This window comes from Ochlerotatus camptorhynchus, unplaced genomic scaffold (genome assembly GCF_037179485.1).
Source record: "Ochlerotatus camptorhynchus isolate MF236.1 unplaced genomic scaffold, CSIRO-AGI_Acam_v1.1 ptg000045l, whole genome shotgun sequence".
Classification (NCBI taxonomy): Eukaryota; Metazoa; Arthropoda; class Insecta; order Diptera; family Culicidae; genus Ochlerotatus; species Ochlerotatus camptorhynchus.
This window is the reverse complement of record NW_027040536.1, coordinates 1,713,513-1,731,650: the sequence shown is the minus strand read 5'-3', so window position 1 is coordinate 1,731,650 and position 18,138 is coordinate 1,713,513. Positions and strand designations below refer to the sequence as shown.

General features: G+C 36.7%; 1 protein-coding gene across 1 annotated transcript; it reads left to right on the top strand.

The window, feature by feature from the left end:
• Positions 1 to 15,766: 15,766 nt before the first annotated feature.
• Positions 15,767 to 16,474, top strand: LOC135715365 (uncharacterized). The gene is made up of 2 exons (XM_065238681.1): positions 15,767 to 15,839; positions 15,916 to 16,474. The coding sequence occupies exons 1-2, from the start codon at positions 15,834 to 15,836 to the stop codon at positions 16,429 to 16,431; spliced, it is 522 nt and encodes a 173-aa protein (XP_065094753.1). The 5' UTR covers positions 15,767 to 15,833; the 3' UTR covers positions 16,432 to 16,474.
• The last annotated feature ends 1,664 nt before the right edge of the window (positions 16,475 to 18,138 follow it).

The window sequence follows — 18,138 nt, the reverse complement described above, 5'->3', positions numbered from 1 at the left end:
TACGAAAGTGAAAGATTGCTTCTTGCCAATTTTCAGGTTTTGGTGCCATTGCAAAAGTTCCATTGCTCAGCAGTACCTGAAAGCAAAATTGCTGCCTTGAAATCAGCTTGAGGTATGCATCGATGATAGAAAAATCGTTTACAACTAATTGCATCCACAGCTAGACCTTGAGGCTGGTTGCTTTACTTCAGCAACGTGGAAAAGTTTATTTTTTTCTATTTGATCAAAAAAATTAAATTCAACTTTTCTTTAACTCAAATTGAATTGCACGTCCCACCTGACGACATCGTCTTGATTTGCCCCGGAAAATCACTGTTGAAACTTTCCCGGAAAGAACTTTCATCCTCCTTGAAATTCACAACCTGCTTCCTCCTCATTACATATGTATGGAAAATCTGTTCCACGAGAATGCAAGTACATAAGGGATGATTCCCTTTGGGATTCCGGTGGGGGCAAGAGGGGGTCAAAAACAACAAACACACCTCCTCGAGCAGTTGCTGGCATTTGGGCGGTGGGTTCAAAAGTGTGTATGCTAAAGGTGCTGTTGCTGGAGCTCAGACGACTGAATTTATGTTCAAAGCGATAAAAGCCTGATTCCTGGCTCGTCATAGATTGCACCCCGCGGCGGCTAGGAATATAAATTTACTGCTGCTCTCCCCTAGTTTGCATTTTGGAAGATATGTTCTGTTCTCTATCCGGAAAATTGCGCCGTTTGCACTCCGCTGCGGTTAACGGAGAGGCTAGGCTGGCTTTGGCAATGGCTTTATTAAATACAAATTTCATATCTATTATTACACTCATCCCTTTCGGATCCAATTATAAGGGTTTGTTTTGTTTTTTTTTCAGCTACCGGAGAAATGCTGCAGCTGCTTTCACCCTATTGTTGGGGAACAAAACCGAAGAACAAATTATACCTTCCTTGGAGCAGTGCTCAAGGTGGGAGGAGTGTACATGGGACAGAGATAGGAAACTATTAGAAATTTATACATTCTTCATAAAATTCGCTAAGATTAATTTAGCACAATTATCGGAAAGGTCTTCCGTCGGCGATATGTTGATATTACTTAAAGATTATTTAATTATAAACTGCAAGAGCGTTTGTGTGTTGGAAACGTCCACTCATCACAGAACCGATTGAATATCGTAGTTCTTGAAGGACAAGATGAGCCAGATCCCTGCCGGTGTTCCTCCTGAGCAATCATTTCCTGCTCCACAAAGATCACCTTCTCCTTCTTATATTATTTAAAATTATAAAAGCAAATACGCCTGTCAGAGCTAAAAAAATTTTCCGGTAATTCGTTATTCCGTGAAACGGGGTAACTTTGATAGTTTTTTGAAGTGTATTCGAAATATTTTGTACAACAATAAATGTTTTTCAAATTATTTTTTTTTTTAACTAGTACTGAAGAGCCTAAAGTCAATTCATTAGGAATATGTTTAGCAGAAATTATTGCATGTTTTTTTAATCTTGTGGCCGAACATCTGTTTTTTGCTTTGGGGTTACTTTGATAATACTCGATTAATATAGAAAAAATATGCGTAAAACTCAAACAATCTAGTTCAAGAAATATGACACTATGAATATATATTTAATCAGAATCATCTTAAGCAATAAGAAGACAGCACTAATTTTGCGATGGCTCTATAAGAAATACATTTGGAAAGTGATTGTTTGGGTGCCTTTTCAAACAGGCGAAAAAAAAAGAACATTTATTTTTTTCTGATATTTGGACATATGTAACACAAACTTCATAAAAACTCTATGCGTCATCATAGGTAATACCCTAAGCTACAAAATGCAACCAATGTTTTCAATTGGAAAATAGTGCAGAAGGTGAATTTAGTTATTAAATTCGAATATCAAAGCTACCCGCACTATCAAAGATACCCCGTTTAACGGTACTCCAAATTAGAAAAATTAGACGTGAGCTAAAATGGCCGAATTCAGGCTACCCGAGAAACACACTCGTCGCAAAACGGTTGAGGAAACTTCTATTTTACTTATTTCAATCGCAATCAAGTTGAACGTTAATAACTCAGGTGCCCCTGGAGATCTATAATTTCATCACCAATCGATCAGGAATATTTCTACGCATCTGTTAAATTTAAGACTTTGACATTTTTTTTTTCAAAATGTCACTATTGATAATTGCACGAATGTGCAACTGTTGCTATGATAGTTAAAAGTATCACCAATTGCCTGCGAAAAGCGATTTCCCTAACACAGATTTCAAAGCTGAATTCCATCCGGTCTCACCAAATGGTGTTTATTCAATCACGGCGTGGTGAGTGGTGGTGTTCTCCAGTACACAACGAAAGGCTGCCTACAAGTAGCGAACTCCAGCCCACATGAGCATCCATAGAAGGAGGAAGAAGCCGCACCGCTATTGATCGGAATCAGTAGCTCTTCGTGAATCGCTGTGAGCCATATATGTCAAGCGTGTCATACTAAAGAGTACCAGCAGAGCTTAATAAAGATAAATAACTAACTAGCTCCTGCTGCAGTTAACAATTAATATTTATTATATAAGAACACGTAGTCCTACGTCCCCATTGCGTACAACCTTATAGGGCTGTCCCTTGTAGTTTTTTTTTAAGACACCCCAGCGAACTTTAGATGCAGTATAAAAGCTTATTCAGGCAAAAAATGCATCTTCAGAAAAAAAGCTTATTGTTGGGACCCTAAGTCAATTAAGAAAAATTGCTCTAAATCGGTCAATTCAAGAGATACAAAAAAGTTTTGTTATGCAAAGTTACTTGAAATTAGCTGAGCCATAACTTTGCCGAAGAATGTATACTAGGGTGGATCATCAGAACAATGATTATTTTGTTCCATTTGGTGTCTTAAACAACTGTGCAACATTTGGCGACGGTTGGTTGTAACCCGGCATTCCGCATTGCATTTGAAATTTGATTGGAAATTACTTTGGGAAAACCTACTTTTTGCATTTTCATTCCTAGGGATAAAAAATTGGTTGAACGATGCAACTAATCATGTAACAGTATAGACCAAGAAGTGCCTAACTAATTTGTCGAAGGATGTACGGTGCTAGAACGTCTCTAAAATAAGAGCGGTGTTTAGAATTAAATGCCAAAAATCACTTTTCCTGCCAACACTGTACCAATGAAAGTCAAATCCCAAGTAACACTTGCAACATCGTTCATGAAAAATGAAACAAATCCCAGTTGTAAATAAGTTATATATTGATTGCTTAAAACATCTTGTTTTAAACCCGGTGTATTGTTGTTTGTGAAGTATTCAACCTTTCTGACAGGCACTTGTTATCTTGAAGTTATAATTCGGTATCGCATGACTCAATTACCTGTTTATAACACATTTATAACTGATTGTATTTGATAAAAACTTCCTAGCCTTATATACAACATGTTTTCATATGTCAGTTTTAGAACCATGAGCAAACATGAATACATCTTGATTGTAACTTATTTATAACATGTTATTAATAAGCTATATTTCAGTTCTAGTCATGCTTCCAAAAATAACATATGCAAACATGTTGTATATAAATCTAGGAAGTTTTCATCAAATACAATCAGTTATAAATATGTTATAAACAAGTAATTGTGATCAGTCTTGTAAGCGGTCACCGTAGTCGACACATTTTCTGTGCTAATTGACCGCTTTTGCTTCCGACACTTGCAAAACAAGATATCAAATAACAGTACCAAACTAAAATGTCATATGACAGGCTCTGTCATACGACATTTTTGCCGAATACCGTCACGAATGTATGTATTTTAGTTTTTCTCATAATAAAGGGTGTCCACGATGAAATTGCCACACTATGAAATTGCTCTAACTTTTTAACCGTTGGGTTGAATTTAATGAAAATTTGGGTGGATTTAGTTCATAGTGCATTATTTACATCCTGCAAGTTTTAAAGTCCTGTGATCAAAACTCGCGGAAATGGAGTCGAAAGAACAGCTCGTGCGTGATAAAATCTTGCGCATTCATCACGAGAACAAGGATCTCTCACATCGTTCCATCGCTAAAACGTTGGTAATCGCGAATTCCACGGTGTCGCGAGTGATTAAGCGGTTCGAGGAACGGTTGACCACCGATCGGAAGCCCAGAAGTGAAGGAAAAATTATTCCGTACAACACCAAAAATCACAACCGCGTAGTTGGGGCCTTCAACCCAAATCCGAACGCCTCCGTTAGGGATGTGGCTAAGAAGCTGCACCTAAGCCGAAGTTTTGTCCAGAAGGCCAAAACTAAGGCTGGGCTTCGAACGTTCAAGGTACAAAAGGCCCCTAATCGCGACGAGAAGCAGAACAAGTCCGCCAAAACCCGTGCCAGGAAGTTGTACCTCAACATGCTGACGAAAGTTGAATGCTGCATCATGGACGACGAAACATATGTGAAGGCCGACTTCAAACAGATCCCCGGCAACTTGTTTTTCACGGCCAAGGATAAGTTCAGCGTTTCGGAGCATGTCCGCACTCAGAAGATGTCCAAATTTGCGAAGAAATTCCTGGTTTGGCAAGCCATCTGCACGTGCGGGAAGCGGAGTGCACCTTTCGTGACCCAGGACACGATGAACGGACAGGTGTACATAAAAGAGTGCCTCCAGAAGCGGCTGCTTCCTCTCCTGAAGACCCACAACGTCCCAACAATCTTCTGGCCGGATTTGGCCTCATGCCACTACTCCAAGGACGTGCTGAAGTGGTATGCGGACAATAAGGTCAATTTCGTGCCGAAAATGTTCAACCCTCCCAACACTCCGGAGCTCCGCCCCATCGAGAAGTACTGGGCGATTATGAAGCAGCACCTTCTTAAACGACCTAAGGTAGTGAAGACAGTCGAGGAACTGAAGAAAGTATGGGTTTACATGCAAAAAACGGTTGATTCACAGGTTGTGCAGAACCTTATGGCCGGGGTTAAGGCCAAGGTGCGGGCATTTGCGTATAGACTGTAAATAAAATACGAGTAAAATGGTAAAATGAAGTTTAATAGTTATTTCTCAATCCCTGAAAATTTGATGGCAATCGGATGAAAACTCGAATTTTGCGAATCAATTTTGTGTGTGGCAATTTCATCGTGGACACCCTTTAAGAGCTGCTGATGTCGTGCTTGTGTGAATTCTGAAAATAGCAAGCAAAGATGTCCTTTTAAAAGCATTTCTGATCAGAAATGGTTTAATTTACACCAAATTGAGGAATAAGAACGAAATAACTCTTGTCATATGATAGTTATTTGATAATTTTCTTTTTTGCTCGAATGTTGTTCTACCGTTTGTGTTGCGTAAAAGAGACGACGGTAGAGCATGAGAGTACGAATACAAACAGACTGTCGCGCACGACAACGAAGCGAGTGTAGTAAAAAACGTCAACAGTTTCAACCACAGATTGTGAGTTGTAATATCGAATTATAACTTCAATATATGATACAAGTAATTTTCTTGTTTTTTGTGTAATTAACATGTTTTGATATGCACTGCAATATGGCTGACCAATGAGGCAAAATATAGAATTAAAAACAAATACTTTCATTTGTGTTTTCAACATCTCATTCACGTTATGGCGAAGAGACAAGTATGTTAATCAAAAAAAGGTTGAATTCATTTTTTTTTTTTTTTATTATGGTCATTTTAACGCTCTTGGGTCATTCGTGACTTGTCCGGAGATGAGATTTGAACTCGTGACTTTGGCGTGAGAGGTATGGATGCTAACTACTACGTCGGGGTCGCCTCCCATTGAAATTCTATTTGTTTTGCTAAAAACGTGATGTTTTCGAATTTTATACAGATTTTTTTTTTGTGCAATTAAATGTATTGCAAAAAGCTTTTTCTAATAGTCAACAAGTTTTTTAGAAGTAGAATGCAAAGATTCACCATAAATTTTCAATCGCCCAAAAGTTTTTGAGTACGGAATCTCAGTTTATACACTTTATTCGCACAATAAAATGAATAATGATGATGGAAAAATGAACAAATACCATTCGTTGGAAGGATTAAATCCATATAGAACATTTTCAAAACAGTAGTTGCATTATAGTCATACATTAGTTGCGCAAGTCAATCATATACAACTTGACATATGTTATGCATAGATCCCACGTCTTGCATTTTTTTTGCTATAAATGAGTTGAATGACTACCGATGTAAGTTTTCACAGCTGAGATTGTCATTTATAAGTTATGTAAACCAGTTTATGACAAGCTGAGTTGCTTGGGATTCCAAACTGAAATCATTACGGAGTTTCGTATCTTATCGATTTGATATCTTAAATTGATTTTTTTTTTTAAAGAATTTCTCTATCTAATATGCGTAGTTGGATAGGGGGAGGGGCTTATTACATCCCACCCCCTCACTCCTGCAAATGAAAGTGAAGCTTCAAAGGGAAATAACTTCGGTATTTCTAATATTGTCAAGTTGATAGAAGTGAGGGAGCGGGGGTATAGTTAGTCTCCCCTACTCTATTACTTATATTATGAGATGGCGCAACTATTTTTGTATAATTCGTCTGAATATTCCAAATTGATAAAATAGGAAACTCAGAAGTTATTTCAGTTTGAAATTTTACATCCATTGATATGAAAGATGGTACGTTACGAGGGGGGAGGGGGGTTTCGTAAGCCCCCACCCTCTTCAACTACGTGTATGAGATGGATCAATTGTGTTTGAATAGTTCATCTAAAGATATCAAATCGATAATATATGGAACTCCAAAATTATTTCAGTTTGGAATCTGACTTCCATTGGTACACCGGCAGTGTTGGCAAAAAATGTGATTTTTGGCATTTAATTTAAACCATAAATATTTGAACAGAATTGACTCTTTTTAGAGACATTCCAGAAACAATCTTCTTTTGACAAAATTGTTAGGAACTTCCTGTACTATACTTAAAAATGGTTACAGCATGGTTTCCTTTTCCATCACAGTATCTGACGGGTGCAGACATGGCATGTCAACGGACACAAATCAAGCGGACGCACGGAACAAATTCAATTTGTGCATGGTTTAAGCAAAATTGTGGTCTCTAGGGATGAAAATGCAAAAAAGTAGGATTTCCCAAGCTAATTTCTATAGGGTAAATGACGGCGTCGGCAATACCTTATTATATTATCGTCAGGGTGGGTAAACAACATCATTCAGAGCTCAATTTTGGCATGTGGATACATTATGTTTCAGAACATCTATTCGCCAAATTTGAGTACTCGAGGACTTTGTTTACCCCCTGACGATAATAGGTTAAGGTATTGCCGAAGCCGACTAATGTAATGTGGAATGCCGGATATTTTGGATACTTATTTTGGAAGCTTATTTTGGACGCCTGATGAAACCTGTCAAATTAGCTTTCAGATAGTCACAATCAGCGATTTTACGGCTCGCGAGCGCTCACTCTGCGTGAACGCTCACGAATCATAAAATCGCTTATTGTAACACTCTGGTAGCGATATTGATAGGTTTTATGAGTCAAACACTTGCCTTTCATCCGCTTCTTGTATCTAAGAAGTCCAAAATATCATTATAACATCGAATGATTGAATGATTGTATCGATGGTTACACTGATTCGATTAGGCTTGGCCGGAGCATCTCCTCCGATCACTTGCTCTTCAGGTGCAGTAATTCCACTTTCTTCTGCTTCTTTTTTATGCTTAACCATTAAATGTCACGACAAATTAAACGTCGAATCGCATTTAAATGGCTCACCAGCCTCGCCACACAACGAACACCAAGATAAGAAAATCTCCTTTCCTTCTGTATTTAGCACTTTTTTCTTATTGAAGAATTGCTGCACAACATCTTCCCTTTTTCTTTTTTCAGCCATTTTTTTTATTTTCAATCGCACAAACAAAATTAACAACCGACACCCACGAAGCGAAGCACTCATCTGTAGAGGTCCTACAAGCTTAATATGCTAGTAGTAAAAGAATGCTTCAACAGCGCTCAAATCTAGAGTGGGCTCTGCAGTGAGGTCTCTCGAGAGGTAAACCCTCGAGAACTTTTAGGTGAGTGAACTCGGGAGCACATTTAAATTCATTTCTCTAGAGAGAGTGATTTTAGTTTTCACCACAAAAATTCTCAATAAGCACTCTCTCACACTGGGTTTGTTGTGTTCTCTCTTGTGTGATTTGCTCGTATGAGTAGCAATGCATACATCCTCAGAGGTGGAAAAATATACGTACGCTAGAGTCGTATTTGGGTGAAATGACATCACTGTTTTATAGCAAGTGAGTGGAAGCAACCCTGTTTAGAACCTTTTTGAAATACTATGGACGCTTATTTTGGATGCTTATTCTGGAGGATTATTTTGGATACTTATTTTGGAAGATTATTTTGATATATTATTTTAGAATCTTTTTGGAATACTATCGACGCTTATTTTGGAAGTTTTTCATGGATGCTTATTTTGGAGGCTTATTTTGGAAGCTTATTTTAGAAGCTTATATTGGAAGCCTATTTTGGAAGCTTATTTTGATACATTATTTTAGAATCTTTTTGGAATACTGTGGACGCTTATTTTGGAAGCTCATTTTAGATGCTTATTATGAAAGCATATTCTGGAAGATTATTTTGAGACCTTTGAATGTTATTTTGGAAGCATATTTAAAACGTTTTCAATTTTGGAAACTTATTTTGATAATTTTATTTAGAATATTTTGGAATTTCATCATGAACGCTTATTTTAGAAGCTTATTTTGAAAGCTTATTTTGGATACGTATTTTAGAAACTTATTTTTAACGCTTATTTTGGAAGCTAACCTTAAAAGCTTATTTTCGGAGCATATTTTGGATGCTTACTTTGGAAGTTTATTTCGGATACTTATTTTGGAAGCTTAATTTTTACGCTTATTCTGGAAGCTTATCTGATAAGCTTATTTTAGGAGCTTACTTCGATATATTATTTTGGAACCTTTTTGGAATACTATGGACGCTTATTTTGGAATTATATTTTGGATGCTTATTCTGGAGGATTATTTTGGATACTTATTTTGGAAGCTTACTTTGAACGCTTATTTTGGAAGCTTATTTTGATATATTATTTTAGAATCTTTTTGGAATACTATGGACGCTTATTTTGGAAGTTTTTCATGGATGCTTATTTTGGAGGCTTATTTTGGAAGCTTATTTTAGAAGTTTATATTGGAAGCCTATTTTGGAAGTTTATTTTGATACATTATTTTTGAATCTTTTTGGAATACTGTGGACGCTTATTTTGGAAGCTCATCTTAGACGCTTATTATGGAAGCATATTCTGGAAGATTATTTTGAGACCTTTGAATGTTATTTTGGAAGCAAATTTAAACGTTTTCAATTTTGGAAACTTATTTTGATAATTTTATTTAGAATATTTTGGAATTTCATCATGGACGCTTATTTCAGAAGCTTATTTTGAAAGCTTATTTTGGATACGTATATTAGAAACTTATTTTTAACGCTTATTTTGGAAGCTTACCTTAAAAGCTTATTTTCGGGGCATATTTTGGATGCTTACTTTGGAAGTTTATTTCGGATACTTATTTTGGAAGCTTAATTTTTACGCTTATTCTGGAAGCTTATCTGATAAGCTTATTTTAGGAGCTTACTTCGATATAATATTTTGGAACCTTTTTGGAACACTATGGACGCTTATTTTGGAATTATATTTTGGATGCTTATTCTGGAGGATTATTTTGGATACTTATTTTGGAAGCTTACTTTGTACGCTTATTTTGTACGCTTATTTTGGAAGCTTACTTTGAACGCTTATTTTGATATATTATTTTAGAATCTTTTTGGAATACTATGGACGCATATCTTGGAAGTTTTTCATGTATGCTTATTTTGGAAGCTTATATTGGAAGCTTATTTTGGATGGTTATTTTGTTATATTATTTTAGAATATTTTTGGAATACTGTGGACGCTTATTTTGCAAGCTTATTTTATACTCTTATTATGAAAGATTATTCTGGAAGATTATTTTGAGACCTTCGAATGTTATTTTGGAAGCTTTTTAAAACATTTTCAATTTTGGAAACTTATTTTGATATATTATTTTAGAATCTTTTTGGAATTTTATCATGGATGCTTATTTTAAAGCATATTTTGAAAGCTTATTTTGGATACTTATTTTAGTAGCTTATTTTTGACGCTTATTTTGGGAGCATATTTTGGATGCTTACTTTGGAAGTTTATTTTGGATACTTATTTTGGAAGCTTATTTTTTACGCTTAGTTTGGAAGCTTCTCTGATAAGCTTATTTTGGGAGCTTACTTCGATATATTATTTTAGAACCTTTTTGGAATACTATTGATGCTTATTCTGGAGGATTATTTTGGATACTTATTTTGGAAGCTTACTTTGAACGCTTATTTTGGAAGCTTATTTTAATATATTATATTAGAATCTTTTTGGAATACTATGGACGCTTATTTTGGAAGTTTTTCATGGATGCTTATTCTAGAGGCTTATTTTGGAAGCTTATTTTGAAAGCTTATATTGGAAGCTTATTTTGGAAGCTTATTTTGATATATTATTTTAGAATCTTTTTGGAATACTGTGGACGCTTATTTTGGAAGATTATTTTGGATACTTATTTTAGAAGCTTATTTTGGATGTTTATTTTGGAAGCTTACCTTACAAGCTGATTTAGGAAGCATATTTTGGAAACTTACTTTGGAAGTTTATTTTGGATGCTTATTTTGGAAGATTATTTTTTACGCTTATTTTGGAAGCTTATCAGATAAGCTTATTTTGTGAGCATATTTTGGAAGCTTACATTGGACGCTTACATTGGACGTTTAATTTGGTAGCATATTTTGATATATTATTTTAGATTTTTTTGGAATACTATGGACGCTTATTTTGGAAGTTTATCATGGATGCTTATTTTGGAAGATTTTTTTGGAAGCATTTTTGGATACTTATTTTTTTTTTTTCCTTTGGTTTGTTTTTTCCGTCGATCTTGTTTTCCGTGCTGAGCACCAATGCTACCGACGTGCCAGGAAGGCAGCTCTCACACCTGGACCCTACCTATCGACCCATCAACTCATGAACCGGGACCAACGGCTTTACTTCCCTTCCGAAGGAAGGCGTGATCAGAGATGTTATGCCTCAGAACATCCCGGTGGCGCCGACTGGGATTGAACCCAGGCCTGCTGGGGTGAGAGGTAATCACGCTTACCACTACACCACCGGCGCCGTTTTGGATATTTATTGTAGAAGCTTATTTTTGACGCTTATTTTGGAAGCTTACCTGACATGCTAATTTTGGAAGCTAACTTTGGAAGTTTATTTTGGATGCTTATTTTGTATGATTATTTTGGAAGCTTATGTTGGATACCTATTTTGGAAGATTTTTACGCTTATTTTGGAAGCTTATTTTGGGAGCATATTTTGGAAGCTTACTTTGGACGCTTATTTTGATTTATTGTTTTGGAATCTTTTTGGAATACTGTGAACGCTTATTTTGGAAGTTTATCATGGATGCTTATTTTGGAAGCTTATTTTGGATACTTATTGTAGAAGCTTACTTTTGACGTTTATTTTGGAAGCTTACCTTACAAACTAATTTTGGGAGTATATTTTGGATGCTAATTTTGGAAGTTTATTTTGGATGCTTATTTTGGAAGATTATTTTGGATACTTATTTTGGAAGATTTTTTAACGCTTATTTTGGAAGCTTATTTTGGAAGCATATTTTGGAAGCTAACTTTGGACGCTTATTTTGGAAGGTTATTTTGATATATTATTTAAGAATATTTTTGGAATATTATGGACGCTTATTTTGAAAGTTAATCATGGATGCTTAATTTGGAAGCTTATTTTGGAAGCTTATTTTGAAAGCATATTTTGAACGCTTATTCTGAAAGCTTATTTTGGATGCTTACTTTGGAAGTTTATTTTGTTTATTTTGGAAGCTTATTGTAGAAGCTTATTTTAGATGCTTTTTAAGCATTTTTAAAGCTATTTTTTAATGCGTTTTTTTTTCTCCAAGGTTAATTTGCCGTAGCTTTGAGGAGCCGATATTCATCGTTTGGGTTACAAAATTACTTAAAACTAACGTTAGTAAAGTGGGGTCCGATTCCTCGCGGCTATCTCGAGGTTAGGGGTAACAAATTGTAACAAACGGATGGCAGGGTAGGGATTGAGAACACAAGGTTTTTCTCGAGCAATAGGCTCTTGATCTAGAACTAAGTGACATGTTGGAGAAAAAGACGAACATGGGGGTACACCGATGGGGATCTAGCAACTTGAGAGAACACAAGATGACACTAACTACTAAATCCTCAGATCGATCTGTTTTAAAAACACATAAATTAAGTTAAAATAATCAAGATCTCGGCTCGGATTTTTCTGAGGCATAAAAATCTCTGGTCACGTCTTCCTTCGGAAGGGAAGTAAAGTCGTTGGTTCCGGCCCATGTGTGTTGTGAATGGGTGCGATATCCTACGCAGGTGTGGAAGCTGCTTTCCTGCACATTCGGTTGCCGTCAATGGATGGCAATCGATGTCCGTCGGTGATTGGCACTAGATTGTGGAACAGAGACCGACATTAAATAAAGGAAAAGAAGAAGAAGAAGAAGATCTCGGCTCGCCAAGATGTCTCTAACGAGCCACAAAGGTTGTTTTCCTCGGGCCCTCAGGGATGCGGATAACGCGGATCTAGCAACACAATGTAGGGTGCATGACCAAAGCACGTGGTCGTTCTCGTGATAACCACTACCATTTTTCCAAGGTTGAAGGAACATTTCATCGTCATTCAATATGACGTTTTCATAGCTACAATCAGTGTTGGAAAAATATAAAAAAAAATCAAATTTCACCAATGCCCAAGATCACGCTTGATTTTCGTAGACAAAAATCAACAAGCTCACAACTGCGGTTGATATTGCAAGCTGTGATTTAGCTTTTGATTTAGCAAAACTCACCATCTGCAAATCTCACCAAACTGTGGTGAGATAGAATTTCATGATTTTTGCTTTACACCAGAATGCAACCGAAACTTCTACAACGGCTAGCAGCAGTTGCTTCGTGTCTACCATCGGTGAAGATAAAAAAGAGATAACATTATTGTACCTTCTCTTTCTAAGAAAACGAGGAGCAACGGAATCTTTTATGCGTCGATTTAACTCTCAGCTTCAATCGAGGCTTCAACTTTACACGTTGTGAATAGTCTTGCAATATCAAAGGAGCATGTAATATCAATGACAAGCATTATATTTTGCTCCAATATCACGCGTGATATTGAGAGCGGAAAAATATCAATTTTCTAATGATCATGCCATAACTGGCTAAAATTGAATAATTAAGTCGTGCTGAGATTGATGAACCTCTTCAACAAATATCAGAAATGTTGAATGAGAGAATGGTTTCACATGGTTTCAATTTAAAGTCCAACATATTAATTTTTAGAGCAATCACAAGGACCAGGGTTCGGTTTTTGCTGTTTAACAGCATTTGTATCAAATAGACTTATGAAGTTTCTTAAATAAATCTTTCAATTATGATTTCATGACTTAGTATTTTACACCTTGTGATTTGAATATCTTATCGAGATTCTGTGAGTTTGGAAAATAAATGTAGATGTTAGACTTAAAAACATGTTTCCGAACATAGAAAAAAATCTCAATTTTCTTATGGAACCATTTGTGGGGGCATGGGACAAAGTATTTTAAATTTATTCTATGTCACTCGGCTCCATAGCGTTTTTGAAGATTCCTACCTAAATAAATAAATAAAAAAATCACAATTGAAGATTTGTTTTTCGTCGACACTGAAATTTTATTCAAAATTTCAATCATAAAATAAAGAATCTTTAATCCAAGTGAAATTAAATCATCCTTATATTAATCAAATTGATCAATTCTATCATCCTAGATAATGATATGATCTTCATAACGATTAAATAAATTGTGTTTGAAGCTCTGTAGACACAGATGTAATTCAATCAGTTTAATTTTAAATATTTTATTAAATTTACCCACTCTACAATCATATTTGTGAATACAATTATTATTAACATTCTTATTATTTCATTATTTATATAAATATAATATTTTAATTATATTATTATCAATATTAAAATGTATATTATTAACATTAATATTAACTGATTATCATTTGTCAATGGATCAAATAAATATATATGTACTTTCAATATGCAGAGGAATATCACGAATGAAGATTACTTCAAAGTTTTATGCAAGGTGGATATTTAAATGCAATATTTGAAATATTCCGTGACAGATTCCTAGCTTTACAAGATTTATTATTTTAAACTCTTTGATTTATGATAACTTTTCCATACTGTGACTTTTCACGATCAAACCATTTACCTCCCTTGTACAAGCCGCAGCTTTCCATTTCCCCCCTCTTAGCTACGGGGTTAAATTTGCCTCTACCTTCCACGCAGCACGCGGAAATTGCGGTTTTCTGAAACATCAGATATCCTCTTCTGCAATTGAGCTCAGCAGCGATTGTAGCATGTTCCCGGCAGTTAATCCGCTCCCTCACCATCCAATGCCGTTGAATTCTGTTCTGGTTGAAAATTCCTTTGACCGTCCGCAATAGGCCACGATTCGGAATTCTGATACGGAAAAGGCGAGAAGGGAAGCACTGCGTTTTGCGGTTAAATCTGGATCCGATTGTAATCGCATAGTACGCATCCAGTTGAAAAGGGAAAGGTACCGTCCAATGGTTATGGTAATGCGTTTCTTGGGGGAGATCTTCTTGTGGCTAATTACCCCGGTATGAAATGGAAGAGATGGTGTCTATTAACGCTTTTATAGGATACGATTAACATAAAAGACTGCTTTGTCACTGATCTAAAGGAGACCTTGTTAAAAATAAGGGATATTTTAACTGAAATTTCAGGATTCACCTTAAATATCTATCTGGGTTGGTGTTTAATTATTTCACATTTCAGCGCATAAAATCTGTCACCAGCAGACGAATCGGTGGCTTCTTGACTCTAAAAACTAATTTTCTCAACGACAACACCCAGAAGAGTGCTGCTCCATTCAAGTAAGTCGTCAGCCGGTAGGGAAAACTCCCGGATAGATTTTCATTATTACCCTTATTTGCACCAGCCAGAAAGGAAAATAAGTGCTCCCCATTTTCATAACCTTCAAATACTTGGAGCATCGTTTCCGCCTTACGAAAACGATGAAAAATACATGAGCCAATGATGTCGACGACAACGACTAAGTTGTCCCGTTTCAAGTGTCAAGGGGAGAGGCTGCTCCTTACAGTTTGGAAAATTGAACGCTGTTATAGCACTTTTTTCATTATCTAAAATGGAAGAAAAGGATGACGACAAGCAAGCGATATCAGTATTCCGGAAAATTGGATCTCCTCCAGCATCCGTGAACGCAGTAAATGTCTACATGCAAAATCGAGTGGGAATTAAAAGATGGTCACTCGTTTATTGATGGCAATCAGCAGTTAACCTTTAGGCCCCCTAATTTCAGTTAAAGTGATCACACCATCCAAATTTCATTTGTTTGTTGTTATGAGCAAATCTCTTCAAAGGCCAACATTATCACCCGTATTTTCTTCACTGTAACCAAGATCATCCACACGGTGACCTTCATAATGGAAAATAAGGCATGATACACATTCATCATATTTCACCCATCCGAAGCACCCAACTTGACCGGTAATTCACAACAACTGCATTCGGAAACCCCTGCTCTTTTGAGCAAACAAACAGCGAACTTACGAAACCTATACGGATCGGCACAACGTTCCAAAGGTTTTCACTGCAAAAATATAAAAATAACACCTACCGAACGACAAGACATCATTCACCGACCGCCATCTCAGCAGTTGAGATCAGTCCGAAAACCACTGGAGCGCAGTTCATTCAATCAAGCACTCAAAAAATGAAGGTAATTATATATTACAGCTAACTCGTGTTGAAGCTCACAAGTGAAATTAATTCGCTTCGACTTGTTTTCTTTCCAGGTGTTCGTTGTGTTGTCCATGGCTTTGGCCATTGCATCATGTGCGGCAGTTGACGATTCCTCGAAGAAAGATAAACGTGGTCTTTGGGATGAAGGATATGGTGGACATGAATCGTTCGACATCGGTGGTGGTCACCAAGAAGAGGCGCACCAGCATATCACCACAGTCACCAAGAATGTTCCCGTTCCATTCCCAGTCCAGGTCGAGAAGCACGTGCCATATGAAGTAAAGGTCCCATACCAAGTACATGTCGAAAAGCAGGTTCCAGTCTATGTGGAGAAGAAAGTGCCAATCTATGTCGAGAAGCAGGTCCCAGTCCACGTTGACCGACCAGTCCCATACAAAGTGGAAGTGAAGGTCCCAGTTATCCAGAAGGAATACGTTGAAGTGCCACAACCATACACAGTTCATGTTGAGAAGCACGTTCCAGTGTACATCGATAAGCCAGTGTACATCGAAAAGCCTGTGCCAGTGACTTTACTCATCAAGAAAACCCAGAAGAAGGGATGGTTCTAAGAATGATCGTTTCTTTGATGTTAAGTTTGTTAGAGATTAAAGAATGTTGTAAATATTTAAATGAAATAATCAACAGTTATTCATGAACAGATTGAAAGAAAATGCTCCCATCTTTTATATCACTGTGCAACACGACCTTCTAGGGCAGGAAAATTTAACCATATTTGACTTTCTTATTTTAGTCTACAATACACTTTTGCGCATCGCCTTTGCGGAATTTTTCTCAATTACCCGTCAGCACGTCCTCACCAACTGGCAACAAAAATGGAATGAGAGTGATCTGGGAAGATGGTTACATTCTATTCTCCCACAGGTGTCGAACAAGCCATGGTTCAAAGGATTGGACATGAGCCGTGACTTTATACGGGTCATATCAAGGCTCATGTCCAATCACTACTCGTTAGACTCGCATTTCTTCCGAATCGGGCTCGCAGGCAGCATTACATTGTGTTACATTGTGTTGCTAGATCCGACTTATCCGCATCCCTCAGGGCCCGAGGAAAACAACCTTTGCGGCCCGTTAGAGACATCTTGGCGAGCCGAGATCTCGAATATTTTAATTTAATTTATGTGTTTTTAAAACGGATCGATCTGAGGATTTAGTAGTTAGTGTCATCTTGTGTTCCCCCAAGTTGTTAGCTGCCCATCGGTGTACCCCCATGTTTGTCTTTTTCATCAGTTGGTTGCTTAGTTCGAGATCAAGAGCACATTGCTCTCCAAACCTTGTGTTCTCAATCCCTACCCTGCCATCCATTTGTTAAAATGTGTTACCCCTAACCTCGAGATAGCCGCGAGTAATCGGCCCCCGCTTTACTAACGTTAGTTTTAAGAAACTTTGTAATCTAAACAATGAATATCGGCTCCGCAAAGCTACGGCAAATGAGCCTGGAAAAATAAACGCATTATAAAAAAAAATACACTTTTGCGCTAACACGTCACGTATGAGATCGTAATTTTTGAATCGACCTTCTCCGATGTATATGAAACTTTTCGTGATTGTTAGTTATGTGCAATTCGGCCATTCGGGATAGTCTAAAATTTTCAAAATGGCGTCCTTGAAATTTTTCGAAAAACTGTCGCACGGAAACGGCATTTCCCATCGAAATGATATAATATATAATATCTTTCTTGGAGAAATAAACTAAATATGTTTTTTTTTATTGAAAGTAAAAATTCAAAAATAATGTTAAGGATCCAAATATTTCAAAATGTCCATAACCTATTATTGATTTTTTTTTTACGTCTTCAATTTCTTCAATTTCTATACTGGGGGTCACATTAAAAAAAATCAAAATTCTCACATGTAACGAAAAATCCCAAACACGGACGCAACGATAGAGCGCAAATCGAACACACGACACATTGCGCATGCTCACATGAACGAGCTCAATGCTCGGTTGACCGCTCACCATTTCACCAATATATGGAAGGGAGAAGAAAAGCAGCGGTAATAAAATCGCTTGCTAAATCGTTTTCTTCGTCATTGAAAAAAAGGGTTGCTTGTCATGAAAAAAAAGGAAGAAGATTATATCATTATTGCTTTCCATTTCTGGCATAGCGTTATAATTCGGTTCGTTGATCACTTGTCATTTTGCCATTTGGAGATATTTTTGATTCCTTGGCCAAAATACATCCATTGCCCTACTCCGCGTTTGGAAAGTCTCGCCTGGCAGTGAACAGATTTGTTCGGAATTGGCTCAATTGTTG